At 51.8% G+C, this 19,493-nt stretch overlaps 2 protein-coding genes and 1 non-coding gene across 14 annotated transcripts in view; 2 read left to right on the forward strand and 1 right to left on the reverse strand.

Annotated features, from left to right (window-relative positions):
• The window catches only part of PTPRU (protein tyrosine phosphatase receptor type U), an 87,315-nt gene extending 78,054 nt beyond the window's left edge, over nucleotides 1–9,261 (reverse strand). For 2 of the 3 annotated variants that reach the window (XM_069578782.1, XM_069578781.1), the window contains exon 1: nucleotides 9,086–9,255. In XM_069578782.1, the coding sequence (XP_069434883.1) occupies nucleotides 9,086–9,158 (73 nt within the window). In that variant the 5' untranslated portion in view covers nucleotides 9,159–9,255. Of the gene's footprint in view, nucleotides 1–9,085 lie in introns of all 3 variants that reach the window. The other variant, XM_069578783.1, reaches the window with a different exon arrangement.
• A 7,791-nt stretch (nucleotides 9,262–17,052) lies between these two features.
• The window catches only part of MECR (mitochondrial trans-2-enoyl-CoA reductase), a 44,001-nt gene continuing 41,560 nt past the window's right edge, over nucleotides 17,053–19,493 (forward strand). For 4 of the 10 annotated variants that reach the window (XM_069574853.1, XM_069574851.1, XM_069574850.1 and 1 more), the window contains exon 1: nucleotides 17,053–17,305. In XM_069574853.1, coding sequence (XP_069430954.1) covers nucleotides 17,085–17,305 — 221 coding nt within the window. In that variant the 5' untranslated portion in view covers nucleotides 17,053–17,084. Of the gene's footprint in view, nucleotides 17,351–19,493 lie in introns of all 10 variants that reach the window. The other 6 variants (XM_069574857.1, XM_069574855.1, XM_069574858.1 and 3 more) reach the window with 3 other exon arrangements.
• Nucleotides 18,539–18,642, forward strand: LOC138434830 (U6 spliceosomal RNA). Its single transcript, XR_011254908.1, has one exon. It is a non-coding gene; the product is annotated as a U6 spliceosomal RNA (small nuclear RNA).

Here is a 19,493-nt window from a genome sequence, read left to right on the forward strand (position 1 = left end):
GCGCACCAGTGAGCAACTTAGGGGTACACTAGGCTGGCACTGGGCACAAGGGACAGGTGTATAGAAGACCACCAAGGGAGTCCACCCAAGCTTCACTAGGCTTGGCACGTAATTGGCGCTCCATGAATTCTCACCGAAAGGATGTCTAGAGGAGGCAGGCTTAACACACAGATATTTGGCAAAGAGAAGGACGTTGTGCAGGGCAGAAGGAACTGCTGGTGCTTCACACAGTCCCAAGAAGCACACAAAGTGCAGACTCGAGAGCAGGGCGAGAAAGTGGCACCGAAATGGAATGTCGTGAATACACCGGGTGAAACAGGGAATTCGGTGCAAACGCTCTGGATCTTGAAACGCAGTAGAGCACCCGAACAGGTGAACAGGCACAGTGCAAGGCAGAGGCCCAGGACAGTGAAGGTGTGCGGGGCACAGGTGCATCACCAGGGGCTTGCAAAGGTAATGCAGGTAAAAACCCACACCAGTCCAGAGCCCTACAAAGTGGCCTCGAGCTGCAGTTTAGCTCCCGACTTCTCAGGCAGCGTGCAGTGGGAGCCAGAGGAAACCTGCAGTGAAGCCGGTTGAAGCAAAGACATTGCTCATCTGGGGCTGCCTACAGAGTCCCGGGAAAGATACCGGCTGACACCTCAGTGGCTCTAAAGGGAAAGGTTGAAATAACACAGGGGCGGTGTTAGAGCGGCAGTGGTGCAGGCTGCAGGGCCAGGCCCGGAGAAGGCGCACCTCCGGGGCAGCGCAGTGAAGCAATGGGACAGAAGTGCTGCACCGGCAAGGGATGCTGTCCCGGGACAGCAGGACAGAGGGGCCGCAGACAGACTGTTCCCGCCCGTCCCCGATGCAGTGCAGATGCCCGCGGCGACTATGCAGCGCCTACAGAGGCCACGTGACGCAGATGCAGCGTCGTGGTAGCACGCCATCTGTTGGCACAGTGCAGGGGTGCGTCGCCAGGGACCATGCCCGATTCCAGGAGAGTCCACAAGCCTGACACAACACCATCGTCTGACAGTCACGCAGCACAGAAGACACAGAAGAGAGCCGCAAAGACACAAAAGGCAGCACGGCGACAGGACACAGCACAACGGACACTGCAGATGGAGCGAACAGACACACACGAAGGCCCCGAGTCAGCGCAGCGCGGAAACCCAGAGTGCAGCATGCAGCGCAGGGCTGAGATGCAGGGCAGCGCGTGGATGGAATCCAGCGGCCTAGCCTTGAGGGGATGGGTCCAGGAGCCCCGGAGAGCACACAGCCAGAGCAGTCCAGGGCCGTGATGCAGGGCAGCTCTTAGCATGAGGTCAAGAGTGGCACACGCCTCCCATGATGCTCTGGATAGCAGGGGAGCCCAGACCCCAGAAAACCCTTGTGTCTATAGCTCTGCCAGGCTGGGCTGGCCACCCTACGGGTTGGAGGCTGAGGCCCCATCCACCCTGCAGGCTTCCCCCTCTCGTATCTCCACCCCAGTGACTCTCCAAGGGCACAGGATGAAGCCACCGCCACCCACAGGGCGGGCAGCCAAAACTGAGCAATGGTCCAGGTATTTCTATCTGAGCAGGGCCCCAGCGCGCTGTCAGGCAAACAATGAATTCAGATTCTGCTGAAAAGCTTTTGGACAATTAAAGCACATCCCCCTGGCCCCCAGCCCAGGGCTGGGCAGTGTGGGGCAGGAGTAGAGAGAGACAGAGGGGGACACCTATTGGATTCGGCCCTGGTACCGAGGGGGTGGGAAGTGGGATGAACAGGGAGGGAAGCAGGCAAAAGGCTTCCCAGACCCACTGAACCTGGATCGTCCCTCCAGCAGCCCCATTCCCCCTCCCAAGCCTGGATTTCATCAGAAGCCAAGAACAAGCTTTTCTGAGAACATAGGATGCTGTACCACATACACACACACTTAATAACAGTTTAGCACACACAGGGCTTACCACATGCCAGAACCTGTTCTAAACTATACAGGTACGTGTATAAAATACATCCTCACTGCAGTCCCAAGCAGTATGTTCCATTATCATCTCTCCTCTCACAGATGAGAACACTAAAGGGTCAGAGAGGTCAAGCAACTCGCCCAAGGGCTACGTGGCTAGCAGTGGGAGAGCCAGGATCAGAACCTAGATGGTGTGGTTCAACAAGCCACACTTCACCACTGCACTCTAGGTGCACACACACGGAAACACACACATGCACACATCCTGAGCAATGTATGGCCCACCCTCTCAGTTGAGACCCCTCCATCCTGTCCAAATAGGTTTCTGATACTTTCCAGTTGTTATCTTTTGTCCCTAAGCTGTCTCATTTCCCCTTCTAGCCATCCCCCATCTATTCCCCCACCCTCAGTTGTCCCCCCAACACCACCTGTCCCCTCATTCCCAGCTGTCCCCATCCCCCCAGTATAGCTTTATTGTAGGTTATGTCCCATCCCCACTCATGGTTCCCCACCCCACAGCTGTCATTCCATCCCTGGCTGTGATCTTGCCCATCAAATATCTCAACACGCCTTCCCAATTTCCCTCTCCCAGTCCTTCCTCCCCTCTACTGTGCGTGCATGTGTGCGTGCTCAGTAGCTTCAGTCGTGTCCAACTCTTTGTGACCCCATGGACTGCAGCCTGCCAGGCTCCTCTGTCCATGGAATTCTCCAGGCAAGAATACTGGAGTAGGTTGCCATGATCCTCTCCAGGGGATCTTCCTGGCCCAGGGATAGAACCCGCATTTCCTGCATGTTCTGCATCGCAGGCGGATTCTTCACCACTAACCCAGCCCTTCCTCCCAGCCTAGTGGGGAAGGAGACGGGAAATGCTGCAGCCCACTGAATCACGTGCACTGTGGGTGAAACCTGGTCAACCGTGCCGGAAAGGGTCTGAGAAGGCTTCCCTGGGGAAGTGACATCAGAGCTGGACTCTGAAAGCTGAGCAAGAAGGCAGGCTTCCAGGAACTGAGGCAGGTAGGAAGGGCATTCTTGGCAGAAGGCACAGCATATGCAAAGGTAAAGAGGTGTGAAAGGGCCTGGTGGGTTCTGGGATCAACACTGGCCTGGTGAGCCTGGAGCCAAAGGCGGGCAGGGAGGAGCGGGGTCAGGGGAGGAGAGGCATAAACACAGAGCAGTCATGGAGAGCAGGGCCTGGGTCATACAGGGTCCTCTCTGCCATCTCAGGCTTTGGCCCCTGGGCGATGGAGAGCCTTCAGCTTAGAGCAAGGGAGTGGCAGCATCCTATGTCTGCCTGAGAGGCCATTCAGATCCTGGGGTGGTGGAAGCAGGCAGACGGCAGGACAGAGAGCAAGAAGGGGGCCACTACAATGGTCCAGGCAGGGAATGAACGGGCTGCAGGGAAGGGGACATGGATTCAGCAAAGCCTTCTTCAGTGGCCACGGACTGACAGTCCATCCACTTGGTGAGGTGTCCAGGCCTCACTAAAGATGCTACAGGCCTCGCACCTCTAGATCAGCACTATCCGTGGAGTGTTTTGCTGTGATGGAGATGCTCTTTGACCAATACACAGCCTAACCAATACAACAGTTACTAGCAAGAGGCGACTCTTGAGGACTAAAATCTGGGTGGTGAGACTGAGGGACTGAATGTTTATTTAAATTAAAATCTAATAGCCAGGGACTTGCCCAACGGTTCAGTGGCTGATAATCTGCCTTCCAATGCAGAGGATGTGGGTTCGATCCCTGCTTGGGGAATTACGATTTCACATGCCACGGGGCAACTAAGCCCTGGAGCAACTAGAGAAATCAGCGCAAGGCAACTGGAAAGAAGCCCGCAAGCCACAATGAAGAGCCTGTGCATCGAAACAAAGATCCAGGGTAGACAAAAAATAAGTAATCTCATAACCACCTATGAAGAAGTAGCCACCAAACTGAAGAGTGCAGGTAAAGAACAATTCCACTATTTGATAAAGTTCTAGTGACTATCCATTGAGAAGCAGAACCACAGGGGCTTCCTCCAGAGGGCTCTGGCACTGGAGACTGTCTGAAGATCAGGAGGCTGGCCCCCTGGAAGGTAGCATCACAGGCTGGGTTGGCACAGGCCCAGGCCCTGGTCCACAGTGGAGCAGAACCACATGGACATTCCCCACCCAAACATGCACACCCCTTTCCTGGAGATGCAGACACCTAAATATACACCTAGACACACTGACTATGGAGCACCTTACAGCCAAGCCCACCAACACCTGGATACTCCAGCACAGGCGCACCCCATTGCTGGATACATAGATACCCCAGACCGAGACACGTGGGTACCCACATCCAGGCAACTGGGCAGCCCCACAGCTGGGCACAAGGCAGCTACAGTCCCCCACACCCATTAACCTGAGGACTCCCAGCCACCGGCGTACACCCACCTCTGGATCCAGAGACACTGAGATATTCTTATGTTGACACATCCTGATCTCCCACATCCGGGTCCTGGGACACCCACGCCCAGATCCTGAGATGTCACCCACCCAAAGAGCTCTGCACCCAAACTCCAGGGATCTGATACATGGATACCTGGAAACCCAGCATCAGGCCCCCCGGGATCAGAGCAGCTGGTTGCCTCCCAACTCAGAATTCAGATCCTGCCACACAGGGTGACCAGATGGCTAGACCTGCCCCCCCCCCCCCCAGAAGCCATACGTATGTCCTGTGCCCAAGGCTACAATCACACAATCACAGCCACACACACACACACCCACACACACACCCCCCGCATTCTGAGGGTCCAGGTGTCAGGGTGACACCTGCACACACCTCCCCTGGCCCCCCCGAACCCCACCTGCAGGGTCACCGCAGGGAGCAGCACTCCCTGATTCCTGGGTTCAGGGGCAGCCAGGACAGAGGCTGAGAGGAGGACAGAGGACTGAGGGGAACACCTGCCCTCCCCTCACAGGGCCCTCCCCCTCCTCCCCAGACCCGACGCTCAGAGTGACGGTTGGGACTCTGATGCCTCTCACCAACTGTCGAGCCTCCAGGACAAAGAGCTGAGACCACGGATGACAACAGGCCCTGCTAGCTGCTGGGGGGCAAGGGTGGTTGTGGGAGAGGGGGTGGCGGACAGCAGCGGGGGCAGGGTGAGGGGCTGGCAGGCAGAGAGATGACCTCTCCAACTCCCAGTTCCCAGATGACACTCTCTGTGTGGCCTTTTCATACAACACCATTCCCCCCACCCCCACCCCCCACACCCAGCAGAATTTTCCAGATTCCTGGAGGGAAATCTATTTCTTCAATCTCTACTTTCAGTGGAGTCGGTGCGCCCCCATCTGGCATCTCCAGCTCAGAACTTGACCCCCTGGACATCACTCATTCTTTCCTGCCTGGTGTATTTACTCAGCAGGAGTGGGCCAGGCCTTGTACCTAGCAGTTAAGCTTCAAAAGTGAGCTAAATACCCAGTCCCTGTCCCCACTGAGCTCATGGTCTCTAAGGGAGAAAGGACCAATAAACTGTAATTACAATAATTACAGTGCTGTGAAAAAATCCAATCAACACCCCCCTCCTCCCTTCTTGGACTGGAAGAGGGAGTGACTAAGGAAGGCTTCAGGGAGGAGGTGATGTCTAAGCTGAAACCTGAAGGAGGAGCAGGAGCTCACACAGTGAGGAGGCGGACTTAGAGAGCTCTGGGGAGAAAACACAGCTTGTCCAGAAGCCCGGAGAGAAGACAGAGGGAAGTGGGCATTTAGTGGGTGTTGGGAGGTGGGTTAATCTGGTCAGACCATAGGATGCAAGGCAAAGAGCACAAAGCTGATGGGACTGGACAGGCAGGCAGGGGTCAGAGCAGGCAAGAGGACCTGGGGGAGGGACTTAACCAGGAGGTAATAGGGAAACTTCAGAGGGTTTCAAACCAGGGTTTCAAATGTGTTTTAGGAAGATCCCTGACACTATGGAGAGAGGGGTGGAATGAAAAGGCTGGAGCCTGCCTGCACAGGAAAGATGGGTAAGGATGGCGAGAAGGTGGACAGATGAGAGAGATCCTGAGATGGCATGAGGGCCGGGTGCATCAGGATACAGGAGAACAGCTTGGAGGAGGGAAGGATGTTGAAAGAAAAAGGAGGGCACAAGGCTGCCCCAATAGCTCTAGCTAATGCAGTCCTGTATGACCAGCCACCCCCCACCCTGGTCTGGCTTAGCTGATGAAAGCAGGGCAGGACGGTGGCACACCTGGAACAAGCAGGGCACCCACCCTGGGTTTTCCCTGGCACCAGAGCTGGGCAGGAGGCCGCCCAGGAGCTCAGCACCCCCCACTCTGGCCACTCTCACATCTTCCTGCTGAGTCCCTCCCCCATCCCAAGGAGAAATGCCAGCTGCCCAGACAAGCCTTTATTGCCCAACCTGAAACCACTGGGCAGCCTCTCCCTCATTCCTGCTGTCCACAGTGCCAGCAACCAAAAGGACAAAATGAGCTAGAACGCAACGGAATAAATTACTGCCAGATTTGCATGGCTCAGAGACATCACCACCCACCCTTTGCGGGGAGGGGGGACTCAGGAGGCCCTTTCAGGGAGCTGGGCTGACTCAAACCAGTTCGGGGACGCGGGGAGATCACATCCCTTCTACTCAGGGCTTCTGAATGAAGCTCAACAGTAATAGCTACAGGTGTCAGGAACTGTGGGAGAGAAGTGACTCGCCCAAGGACACAAGGACAGCAAGTTGCAGAGGCAAATTTGAACCCAGGTCCCCCTGGCTGCAAATCACAGCCTCTGGGGCTCTGTAGCCATCCTCAAAACCATCGTTTGTTCCCTGACACTCACAGACAGAGGCTTACTTTACAATCTACCAAATACCATACACCTTTATCATGAAGCCGAAGGGACAGAGCAGAAAACCGGGGCCCCAGGAATGGAAGCAACTGGCTCAAGAGCTCAGTCCCCACCCTCAGCCGTCGGTAGTCCCCCTGTTAGAAGAGGGGGGCACATCTGAGGGTTCTCAGAATCAAGGCGATGGAGGTAGGGATGGGAGTGCATGTAGTACCCTCGGTTTGATCTCAGAGTCGGGGAGGGGGCAAAGTCGCTGCAGGACAGGGGTAAGGGTTGGGGGAAGATAAGGAGGGAGGTCGCCTTAGGGGTCCTTTCCGACGCTCAGGGGTCAAAGCTAAAGCTGTGAGCGATGGCCTGGGGCCGCAGGGTCCGGCTGACCTGAGTCAGTGGCAGGAGAGGCTGCGAGCGCCCTGGGAGCTCCGCCCGAGAGGCCGGATCGGGCGGCAGGGCAGCAAATGCGATCGGGAGAGGCCAGTTGTCGGAGACCGGAGGCCTGAAGGAGGCTCCCTGGGGCCGAGGTGGCTCTGCCTGTGTCTCGGCTCGGAAACCCGTCTGGGGCGTCTCCCCGTTACTCGGGCGCCCCGGGTACCAGACTGGAGCCGCCCAACCAGAGCGGGCGGGGATGCTGAGGCCGCCGGGAGGGCACAGGCCACCCCCGCCCTAGAAAGGCCATCAGACGCAACTCCGCAGGAGAGGGCCCCCAGTGTGGCATCCCAGGCCTCCGGGTAGGATGGGGGGGTGGGGGAGGCGGGGACAGACACATGAACACACATAGCCGCCGCCGACACACGGTCCACAGCACACACGGACACACAGCCACAGCTCTGGATACACACATTCAGAAACGCGACCGCACGCACAACTTCACACACACACACACCCCTCCAAAAGACTCCACTCTCCGAAACACACTCAGAGAGACAGCGCGGTCACACGGCACCCAGAAGCACCGAGATACACGCTCACACGCGTACACTCACACCCCCGCCAGCCCGGAGGCCGTACAAAGTTGCGGAGTCGACGAAGGCGGGGTTGTCCCAGGAGACCCCGGCGTCCGCGGCGCCTCCAGCGCGCAACCGGAGGGGGCGCCGTCCGGCCGCCCAGAGCCAGGCCCGGCCCACCCGGACGCACCCCCCACCCCGCCCCGCCGCCTGGGTGCAGCCGCGGCCCGGTCCCCGCACGATGGCCTGGCCGCACGGCCCTCCCCTCCAGCCGGCCCCGGCGCGCCCCGCAGCCCCCCGCGGCCGCCCCCACCCCGCGCTGGGCCCTCCGGGCCCCGGCCCCGGCGCCCCGCAGACCCGGCGCCGTCTCGGATCCGCCACCAGCCAACGCCGCGCTGAACTTGCGAAACAACAAACAGCCCGACATGTCGGAGTCGGCGGCCGCCGGGCCCCCATCCCTCGCTGCCAAGCCTCAGGCCCGGCCCGACCGGGGAGGCAACGGGCGCCGCCAGGACAACTTGTTCCGGGGCCCGCGCGCCCCACGCGCACACCCGAGGGACACACACACAACACGACCTGCACCGCCCCCTCGGGCGGCCCCGGCCCGGGGCACACACTCAAGCCGTGGCCCAGGCGAGGACCACACTCGCAACATTCCTGGACACGCAGCCAGCTTGCACGAACACACTCACATCCGCTCCAGACACGCTCCTACACACGCATTCCCGGCACACTCGGCATTCACTGGGACCCACGAAGCCCCCGGCGGAGCACACCCCCGGCCCCAGACACACGTACACATCGCGCACACCGCGCGCGGACACACTCGTTCCGGACCCGTTCCCACGCCTTCACACACGTACACGGATCTCACAAGCACACACATCGCACACACGTCCTCTGCTCCCCACGCGGGCAGAATCCACAGAGCACTCTTCGCCACACGCAGAACAAAAAAACACAAGCCATTCTCGGACACACAACAAACAACACTCCAGGCTAGGGCACACACAAATGCCCAAAAATGCAACACATCAGCAGAGGCAACTCCTGCCACACAACCGAACTCAGATGGACACACAACAGACATACAATCCTACTTGGCCCCACACACACACTACACAGAGGCAGACACGACACTCGGCGCACACCCCATGCCTTTATGCACACAACATTCACCCCAACATACTCGTGGACACACAACACACACAGCACCTTTTCTTGCACATCCCTCAGACACATTCGCAGGCACACCACCCCCTGAGCACACGATCGCACATCCAACACTCAAGACACACAGGGAGCAAGCTCGCCACGTCCGGTCATCCAACACTCCCACTTTCTTTCGAGATACGCCACCGGCGCCGAGGCTCGGCAGGGCAAACTGGGTCCGACCGACGCGCGCTTACCTGCTGGAGTCTCGGTCTCGGGTGCGCAGAGCTGGAAGGTGAGCGCCAGGACGAGAGCCTGGGCGCGGGCCATGGTGCGCCGCCGCCTGCCCCGGGGCCCGGCGCGGGGGGGCGCCGCCGCCGGAGCCCGAGCCGAGCCCGAGGCGAGCCAGAGCCGGAGCGAAGCGGCGCGGCGCCGAGCGGGACTGGCGCCGAGTCCAGAGCGGGAGCCCAAGCAAGCGGGGCGCTGACGTCAGGCTCGGCCGCGCGTTCCTCGGTCTCGAGGCGCCCCCTACTGGCAGCCGCGCGGTCCCCTGCCCAGTCCGGTCGCCCGCGGCCCTGACGCTCCCCGCCCCCACTCCCGGACCCCTGCCTGGCGGTCCCGGGCTGGGCCTGGATTCCCAGCCGCCTCACCGACCTGCTTAGGTGAGCAGATCCACTCCTCTGCTCATTGCTCGCGCCTAGCTTGCACACAGCTCTCCGGGACAGAGACCCAGGGACACAGAGCCTCTCGGTCCTACCCAATGCTTGAATCCCCTCTACCTTGATCCCTTTCAGTGCACATCCACATTTATCTCCAAGGACAAGGAGCTCATTACCTACCAACGGCAGGTGATGGGGTCTTGGAAACGCTAGCTTTTGGAGTTGTTCGTAGTATTCCTTTCAGTTCAGTTCAGTTCAGTCGCTTAGTCGTGTCCAGCTCTTTGCAACCCCATGGACTGCAGCACACCAGGCCTCCCTGTCCATCACCACCTCCCAGAGTTTACTCAAACTCGTGTCCATTGAATCGGTGATGCCATCCAACCATTTCATCCTCTGTCGTCCCCTTCTCCTCCTCCCTTCGATCTTTCCCAGCATCAGGGTCTTCTCAAATGAGTCATTTCTTCGCATCAGGTGGCCAAAGTATTGGAGTTTCGGCTTCAGCATCAGTCCTTCCAATGAATATTTAGGACTGATTTCCTTTAGGACAGACTTGTTGGATCTCCTTGCAGTCCAAGGGACTCTCAAGAGTCTTCTCCAACACCACATTTCAAAAGCATCAATTCTTCAGCGCTCAGCTTTCTTTATAGTCCAACTCTCACATCCATACATGACAACTGGAAAAACCATGCTTTGACTAGATGGACTTTTGTTGGCCTTTATCACCCTTTTAATGTCCATGGGATCTGTAGTGATGTCCCTCCTTTCATTTCTGATATTAGTAATCTGTGTCCTTTCTCTTCTTTTCCTAGTCTGGCTAGAGACTTATTGATTTATTAATCTTTTCAAAGCAGCAGCTTTGGGTTTGGTTGATTTTTCTCCATTGATTTCCTGGTTTTCATTTCACTGATTTCAGCTCTAATTTTTATCATTTTCCTGCTTCCCTGGCATTCTATTTGCTCTCCTTTTTCTAGTTTCTTAAGGCAGAAGTTTAAATGATTAATTGCATATCTTTTTCCTTTTCTCACATATGCATTCAGTGCTATAAATTTCCCTCTATGCACTGCTTACCCAGCATCCCACAAATTTTGATAAGCTGTGTTTTCATTTTCATTTAGTTTTCACTTATAAATATGTCAAAAAATTTAAATTCCTCTTGAGATTTCTTTGACCTATGTGTTATTTAGAAGTACATTATTTAATCTCCAAGTATTTGGGGATTTTTCAACTCTCTGTTATTATTTCTAGTTTAATTCCACTATGATCTAAGAACAATCACTGTATGATTCTTTTCTTTCAAATTTATTAATTTGTGTTTTATGGTCCAGTCTATCTTGGTAAAAATCCATGTGATCTTGGGAAGGTTGTGTGCTCTGCTGTTGTTGGATGAAGTAGTCTTTATTTATTTAGTTGCGGCATGTGGGATCTAGTTCTCTGACCAGAGACCAAACCCTGGCCACCTGCACTGGGAACTCAGAGTCTTAGCCCTCAGACCATCAGGAAAGTCCCTGAAGTAGTTTTTAGATGACCTTTATCTTTAGTTGATTGATGGTGTTGTGGAGTTTAATTATGTCCTCCCTGAGTTTCTGCCTGCTGGACATGTTTATTTCTGAGAGAGAGCTGTTGAAGTCTCCAGCTGTAATAATGGATTCAGCTATTTCTCCTTGCTATGCTGGCTGGCTTTTTAAAAGTTCTTTCTCTTCATGCCATGAAATCTACCCCCCTCACTGACTCTCATTGATTCTAGTCTATCTCCGGGCTACACAGGTTAAGTCCATCTGGGCCTCTGCCCAGTATAAACCCTTGTACAATGACTACAAACTAGTTGTCCATTTCTGCATAAGACCAGGTGCCTTCTATGTGTTTCACCTGTATGGATTCATTTAATCCCTACCACTATTTTTCCCATGACATAGTTGAGAAAATTAAGGTACAGAGAGAGAAAGTGACTTTTCCGAGATTATGTGTAGTAAGCAGCAGCTCCGAGACTTGAATCAAAGACATCTGGCTTGAAATGAATAGAAACTGAGGCCTGTCTCCGTATGGAGCAAATCAACAAACACTAGATACCAATTTTTCTGTTCAACAGTTGCTCTAAGCCAAATTGAAGATATAAGACAGATAAAAATCCCTACCCTCATGGAGCTTATATTCCAATGGGAAGACAAGAACAATATACAACCAAAAAAAAAAAAAAGGCAAATTCTCTGGTGTGTGAGACAGTAGTATACTGTAGAAATGGGGGAGATGGGACCTCCCTGGTGGTCCAGTGATTAAGAATCCACCTGCCAATACAAGAGACATGGGTTCATTCCCTAGTCCAGAAAAATTCCGCATGCCCAGGAGCAACTAAATATGCGCACCACAACTGCTGAGACTGCATGCCGCAGCTGCTGTAGACCAAGCACCTAGGGCCTGTGCTCTGCAGCAAGAGAAGCCTCTGCGATCAGAAGCCAGCGCACCACAGTGAAGAGTGAGCCCCCGCTCACTGCAACCAGAGAAAGCACACGTGCATCAGCGAAGACCCAGCAGAGCCATCAGTAGATAAATAAAAGAAAGAAATGGAGAGAAACTGTAGGGGAGAGGGGATTGTTGCTGTTTTAAATGGAGCGCCTACTCTTATGGCATATTCATTGCATGTCTGCAGCTTTAGAACACGAGCTCCCTAAGGGCGAGGATTGTCTTATATCCCACTGCTTGGTATCTGGCCTGTATTCAGCACTCAAGAAATATTGAATGGATGAACAAATGCAGACATGGTTCTTGCCTTCGTAAAGCTTACATTTTCCCGGGAGAGACTAACAGCAAACACACAGAGAAAAGACAGAAAGGACCATCCAGAAAAGCAAACTCAAGGAGAAGAATCTGATGAAAAAGAAGACGCAACCGGGGATGCTGCCTTTTGCAGAGGACTGTTGCAGAAGCCCCATGGCAGGAGTTTACTGCTGGTCCCATTTTGGGGGGATGTGGAAACTGAGAAAAGCAGAAAAGTTTTTTGGGTGTCTCAGAAAGCATAAGACACTTGCCCAAGGTCACGCAGCTAATAATGATGGGTCCAGAGCTCAGACCTAGATCAGACTGATTCCACAGCCCTCTTTGTGCAGAGGAAGACTATGGGCAGAGACTGAGCTGGAAGGAGAAAAGGACACAAGTAACAGATGGACAGATGAAAAGAGAACATTCTGCTCCACTTGAAAAAGACCATAGGTTTCTCTAATCCTTGAGAGAAGAAGGAAGGGAAACGGAAAGTCTTGGCCTGCAGTGACCAGCCCAAATCTAGGGAAAAGGAGATGGTACCACCGACAGGCTCAGGCCACGAGGAAATTCAATTACTTTCAACTCATGGAATATTCATGACACCTGCCCTGTGCCCTGTGCCAGGCCCCACATTGGGTGCTGCTGTCATGGAGATGCACTAAATGTGGCCCTACTCTTGCCTGGAGGGGGAAGTGGGCACATAAATAAGTAAGAGAATGTGTCCTAAAGGTCATAACACCAGCCCAAAGAAAACACAAAGGCACCAGGGCTTGACTCAGCCTGGGGGTTTGGGAAACAACATCAAAGAGGTGATACCTGAACCTGGAGTTTCCTAGATAGGCAATGCAGAAAAGGGCGTTTCAGGCAGAAGGAACAGCCTGAATAAAGGCAGGAGACATGGAAGTACTGGGAAAGGTCAGTGTCAGGTATGGTTGCATTGTAGTCTCTGCATGGTCCAGCAGCAGAAAACTAAGACAGTGCGGAAGCTGAGGGACAAAGGGTCTCGAATGTAAGACCAGGACAATTGGATCTGGTCCCCTCAATCAGTGGTTCTCAAATGGTGCCCCTGAAGAAGCCCGAATGTTCCTCAAGTCAAGCTGAGGGATCCTACAGGTGAATTAAAACCACAGTCATGTTTTTCTCTTTTTTTCTAATATTTATTTGTTTATCATGGGGGATCTTTTCGTTGCAGCCCTCAAATTCTTAGCTGTGCCTAACCAGAGATTGAACCCAGGCCCACCACATTGGGAGTGCAGAGTCTTAGCCATTGGACCACCAGGGAAGTCCCAGTCATGTTTTTCTAATTTACAATTAGAAAATAGATTAATTACAATGAGTAGAAATTTGTGGTTGTTATTTTAAGGTGTTTTTCCTCCATCTATTTTTCTGAAGATTTTAAAACATGTCAGTAGTGTGAGAGAATGATAAAATTAGCATAGAACCATAGTTTTGTTTACAAGTTTAAGTTTAATATATCAATAGTTCAGAGTTTTCTAATACAAAGAACTGTAGCTTCTGGTTCTCCCTGAGTATTGAGTAATCATGGAAGGATTTTAAGCAAGGGATCAACAAAATCTGGGCTTTCTCTTAGAAAAAAGAAAGTAATTCTGGAGGCCTAAGAAAGAAGGAAATGGAGAGAGAAAGAAGGGAGAGAATTTCAGTTAGGTAGATTATTGACACAGTTCAAACAAGAGCTGATGTCCTGGGCCAAAAATGAGAGCTATCATGATGCCCAGGGGACCACATCCAGCCCCCAAAGAGGAAGACAGGCTGGCTGAGGCTGGGTGACTCTCCAGGCTTCCTGGATGAGCTGCCCAGGGAATTCAGAAGAACCAGTTTCATAAAGAAGATAAAATCAATAGCTCAATGTCACCTAGGGAGTCTTCCAACAGAAATAGAACTGTGTGTCACTGTGAAAATAAAAGATGGGCAAGACTGGGTGTGTGTGGAGGGGAGGTGTGTATGTGTACTGGGAGGAAGACTTGGTCTTCCTTGGAACACTAATTTTCTCTAATAATAAAAATAAGTAGGGGCTTCTCTGGTAGTCCAGTGGTTAAGAATCCACCTGCCAATGCAGGGCACACAGGTTCAATCCCTGGCCCCGGAAGATTCCTCATGTGGTGAAGCAACCAAGCCTGTGTACCACAACTACTGAGCACACGAACCGCAACTACTGAAGCCTGTGCTCCACATCAAAAGAAGCCACCGCAATGGGAAGCCCAAGCAGTGCAACAAAAGCAACCCCTGCTCACCACAACTGGAGAAAGCCTGAGCGCAGCAACAGAGATCCCACTCGGCCAAAAATGAGTAAACAAATAAACAACTTTGTTTAAAGTACAGATACTTTTGATCATGCACTGTAAGCCAGTCTGGGTGTTTTACAGATGATATTTCTCATTTAATCTTTACAATAACCCCCGATAACAGTTATCAAATGCTTTCATGCCAAACATTGTGTTAAATGTTTCAAGTGAATAATAGCTCACAATCACCTTGAATCAGATACCAGTATTTCTTTTAAGGATAAGGAAATGGAAACACAGAGAGACCAGGTGGCTTGTCCAAAATCAAATGGCCAAACAGTGGCAGAGCCAGGACTCAAAGCCAGGTTTGCCAGAATGCAGCATGTGTGCCCTTTGACCTGACACTTTGTTTTCTTCCTCAGAGGAAAGGCTCTAAATTGGCAACTTTGAGGTCAATAAAACCCAATGAAAGGAATTCTTCCTTATCCTTTTAAGCCTTGGTTCAGTGTTTCTCAAGTTTGTTCCCCAGGCCACCTGCATCAGAAAATTCTTGAGAGCTGCTTGTAAGAAATGTAGATTCAAAAGAAAAAAAAAGGAAATGTAGATTCCTGAAGAATTATGGCAACTAAACGTAACACGTGATCATGAATTGGGTCCTGAACAAGAAAAATTATATTCAAGGGATAACTGATTAAAATGTGAATAAGATTTGGTGATTGTGCAGACTTGTTAATTTCTTTATTTTGATCATTTTGTTACACATGTTATCAGTTCAGTTCAGTCGCTCAGTCGTGTCCGACTCTTTGCGACCCCATGAACTGAAGCACACCAGGCCTCCCTGTCCATCACCAACTCCCGGAGTTCACACAGACTCACATCCATCGAGTCAGTGATGCCATCCAGCCATCTCATCCTCTGTCGTCCCCTTCTCCTCCTGCCCCCAATCCCTCCCAGCATCAGAGTCTTCTCCAATGAGTCAACTCTTCGCATGAGGTGGCCAAAGTACTGGAGTTTCAGCTGCAGCATCATTCCTTCCAAAGAAATCCCAGGGCTGATCTCCTTCAGAATGGACTGGTTGGATCTCCTTGCAGTCCAAGGGACTCTCAGGAGTCTTCTCCAACACCACGGTTCAAAAGCATCAATTCTTCAGCGTTCAGCCTTCTTCACAGTCCAACTCTCACATCCATACACATCATGTTAATTTCTGGGGAATCTAGATGAAGGTATAGAGAGAATGTGATTATTTTACAGATCTGAACTTATATGAAAATTAAGTTAAAATTTTAAAAAATATATTAAAAATGTAGTTTCCTGGATCCCTCCCCAAGATTCTAATTCAGGTCTGGGATGGGACTTCAGGTGGTTTTCATACATATTGAAGACTTTGAGTCACAGGACTGTCTCCAACACCACCTCCTCCAAGAGCCCCCACCCCCACCTCAGTCCCAAAACACCTCTCTCCTTCAGACTCCAGAAGTGCCCTCTGTCATGCCCTAATATTTAACTCGGGTTTTAGTTATGCTTGTGTCTTCCTTCCACAAATAATGTGATAAGCATCGTTCTTGGGTTACACCTCTTTACACCACATTTCCACAAAGGTCTGCTTTAGTCAAAGCTATGGTTTTTCAAGTAGTCATGTACAGATGTGAGAGCTGGACCATAAAGAAGGCTGAGCACTGAAGAACAAATGTTTTCAAACTGTGGTGCTGGAGAAGACTTTTTAGAATCCCTTGAACAGCAAGGAGATCAAAACAGTCAATCCTAAAGGAAATCAATCCTAAATATTGACTGGAAGGACTGATGCTGAAGCTGGAGCTCCAATACTTTGGCCACCTGATGCGAAGAGGTGGCACTCACTGGAAAAGACCCTGATGCTAGGAAAGAGTGAGGGCAGGAGGAGAAGGGGACAACAGAGGATGAGATGATCAGATGGCATCATTGACTCCATGGACATGAGTTTGAACTCCAGGAAATAGTGAAGGACAGGGAAGCCTGGTGTGCTGGAGTCCATGGGGTCGCGAAGAGTTGGACAGGACTGAGTGACTGAACAACAACAAGGAATGAGAAAGCTGTCTCACAGTTTCAATCGTTGGCCCGAGGTGGCCAAGCTAACAAGCGGCAGGTCTAGGATTTGAACCTGTCATCTAACTCCAAACCCAGTACTCGTACCTCCACATCTACTTACATCTACTCTACTTAGTGTAGGGAAGTAAGGTTTGCCACCCAACGCTGTTAGAAGACAGCTGGGATTAAATCAAATAACGCCTCATTTGAACACAGTGAGCGCTATGTTCACTGTGAGGAGAAACTGAGGCCAGGGGAGGGGAAATTGTCTTCCCCCATATCAAACATCAATTGCAGACTTTAAGCCAGTCCCAGCTTTAAGCCAGTTTCTAACGTTCGTTGTTAGGAGTTCAACCCTGGGAGGCTCAGAGTTCCCGAGACGCCCCTAACTCCCTCCGCCGACTACTCCTGGTTTCCCAGGGAGTTTCACCTAGCGGCAGCGGCAGCTGCGGAGGACCGCGACAGCCCTTTAAAAAGAGCGAGGGGCGTGGTCACCCGGGAGGCGGGGCCGGGTGCAGGAGAGCGGTCGCTGGAAGATGACGTATCTCGCAGCGTCTGGCACTGAGTTGACTGGACGGAACATGTGGGTTTGCGGGGCGCTCTGCAGGGCTCGAGCCCCGGCCCAGCTGGGGCAGAGGCTGCTCCCAGAGTCCCGCCGGCGACGGCCTGCCTCCTTCTCCTTCTCTGCCTCTGCCGAGCCTTCCCGGGTCCGGGCGCTGGTCTATGGACACCACGGGGACCCAGCCAAGGTCGTCGAGTAAGACACGGCGCCGAAATAGGGGAAGGGGACTGGGGTTGGCAGGTGGGTATTAAGATGCGCTTTGGGGAAGGAAGACTAGAAAGGGAAGGAGGGTCAAGGTCAGAGGAGGATAATAGGAAACTGTTGTCCAGGTGTGGTAGCTCAGAAAGCCCGTGCTTGAGGAAGTTGAAAACCTGGCAGGCACAGTTACGATGACAGTGGCCGGCGTTCGCTGATCCTGTACTCTGTGGGCCAATCTGTATATAAATGGATGCTCTCATTTAATCGTCACGACAACCCTTTGGTGCGGATACTTGATTTAGCCCCATTTTGCAGATGAGAAAATGGAGACATGAGAAGTAAAATCACTTGTCCAAGATCACACAAGCCAGTAAGTGGCAGTCAGAATTTTTGAACCCACAGCTGTCTGACTGGCCTACGTGAATTCCTATGCTCTATTGTTTTATGGAAGGAATTTTCAGAACACTTTTTTATCCATTTGGATCTTCACTTCTCATAGTGAAGTAGATCAGAGATCATTGCTTCCAGTTTGCAGAAGGCAAGTGACTTGTCCAAAGTGATTTAGCTAATAAAAATTGGAACAGAGGAATTCTTGGCTTCTGAATCCTGTCTCATGTGATTTCCTCTCCAGTACACTGTGTGTGTGCCTTTAGCTAGTTAAAAAGAGCTCCTGTTTTGGAGCCATACAGACCTAAGATCAAATACAGGCTTGGCCTCTTAGTAGCTGTTTGATCTTGGACAAATCACTCAGCCCCTCTGAGCCCTTGTTACTTTTGTGATTATATCCTAAAATTCTGTTGGATCTTAATCCGTGATTTTTGCATGTGGCTGAAAAAAACAGTATGTGAATTTTCAACAATTATACATCTGCACACAAGTGCTTATAGCCATGCAGAAGACCTAGTGAGGTCCACTAGTGGTATGAGGGTAGAAGCACAGATCTGGAAATGAGAAGACCTGGGGTCAAGTCCTTGCCCTCCCTGTCCTACCTGTGTGTGTTTAACAAGTTACTGAGATTCTCTGAGCTTCAGTTTTACCATATTTAAAAATGGAGTTATAGCTCATAGTGCTAATCAGCTTCAATAAAAGGAATGCTCTTCACCAAAAAGTACCTGCATACTCTCTCGCAGTCCCTTGTTTAAAACTCTTTGATTCCCAGCAAATGGTTTGATTGCTTTCCAAATGACAGACAAACAAGGAATTATTTTTATGATTCAAATTCAGGCTAGAGTGCTGGCTTCAGCAGCTCAGATATTAAAATTGAAATGATACAGAGATTACCATGGTCTCTGCACAACGGTGACACGCAAATTTGTGAAGTGTTCCATATTTTTACTTAAAAAATACAAGCTAGATGTTTTGACAGCTGAAGAGGATAAGCCTCAGATATCAGTGCATGGTCATGCACTCGATTAGAGCAATTGAAATTTTGAGAATATACATCAGTCAGTAAACCCCAGTTTGTATGTTGATCATAGGTGATAAATCACCATGTTGGGAAGACATCCACTGAGGACTGCTGTCATGAGTTGGTAAAGCTCTGATGAACACTCTTTTTCCAGGAACACACCCCTAGTGAGAACGAGGTAGTGCCTCTCACAGGCTTGCAGTTTTTATGTGTCTGCTTCAGGGCCCGCCACAGAAAAGGAGCTCCAAAAATAGTAGTTGAATCTGAATCTAGTTTCTGTAATAAGTGTACCTTTTATTGAGTTCTGTGGTGATGAGGCAGGTGTCTCCGATGTTCAGGGACCCTGAGAGAGGCATGGGAAGGTTAGGCAGCCAAGCACAGCTGCCTCCTGATAGATTCCCACCCCTTGGAGAGCCAGGGAAGCTGTTATAGAACAGACTGATCTGGTGCAGATACCACTTAGGAAAAAGAGCTTCTCTTATCTCCTTGTGTGGAACCCTGATCATTTCCCAGAAGTCCAAAGCACGGTCTTTCCACGAAGCATTGTACTATTTACCTGGCTGTGTTTGGTCTTAGCTGTGGCACGTGGCATCTTCATTGTGTCATGCGAGATCTTTCACTTCAGCACACTGACTCTGGTTGTGCCACGCGGGCTCTGGCGCGTGCAGCTTCAGTAGTTGGCAGTGCATGTTCTTGGTTGCTCCACGGCATGTAGGATCTTAGTTCTCCAGCCAGGGATCAAACCCTCTATTGCCCCGTGGATTTTCAAACACTGGA

This window comes from Ovis canadensis, chromosome 2, assembly GCF_042477335.2.
Source record: "Ovis canadensis isolate MfBH-ARS-UI-01 breed Bighorn chromosome 2, ARS-UI_OviCan_v2, whole genome shotgun sequence".
NCBI classification, from domain to species: Eukaryota; Metazoa; Chordata; class Mammalia; order Artiodactyla; family Bovidae; genus Ovis; species Ovis canadensis.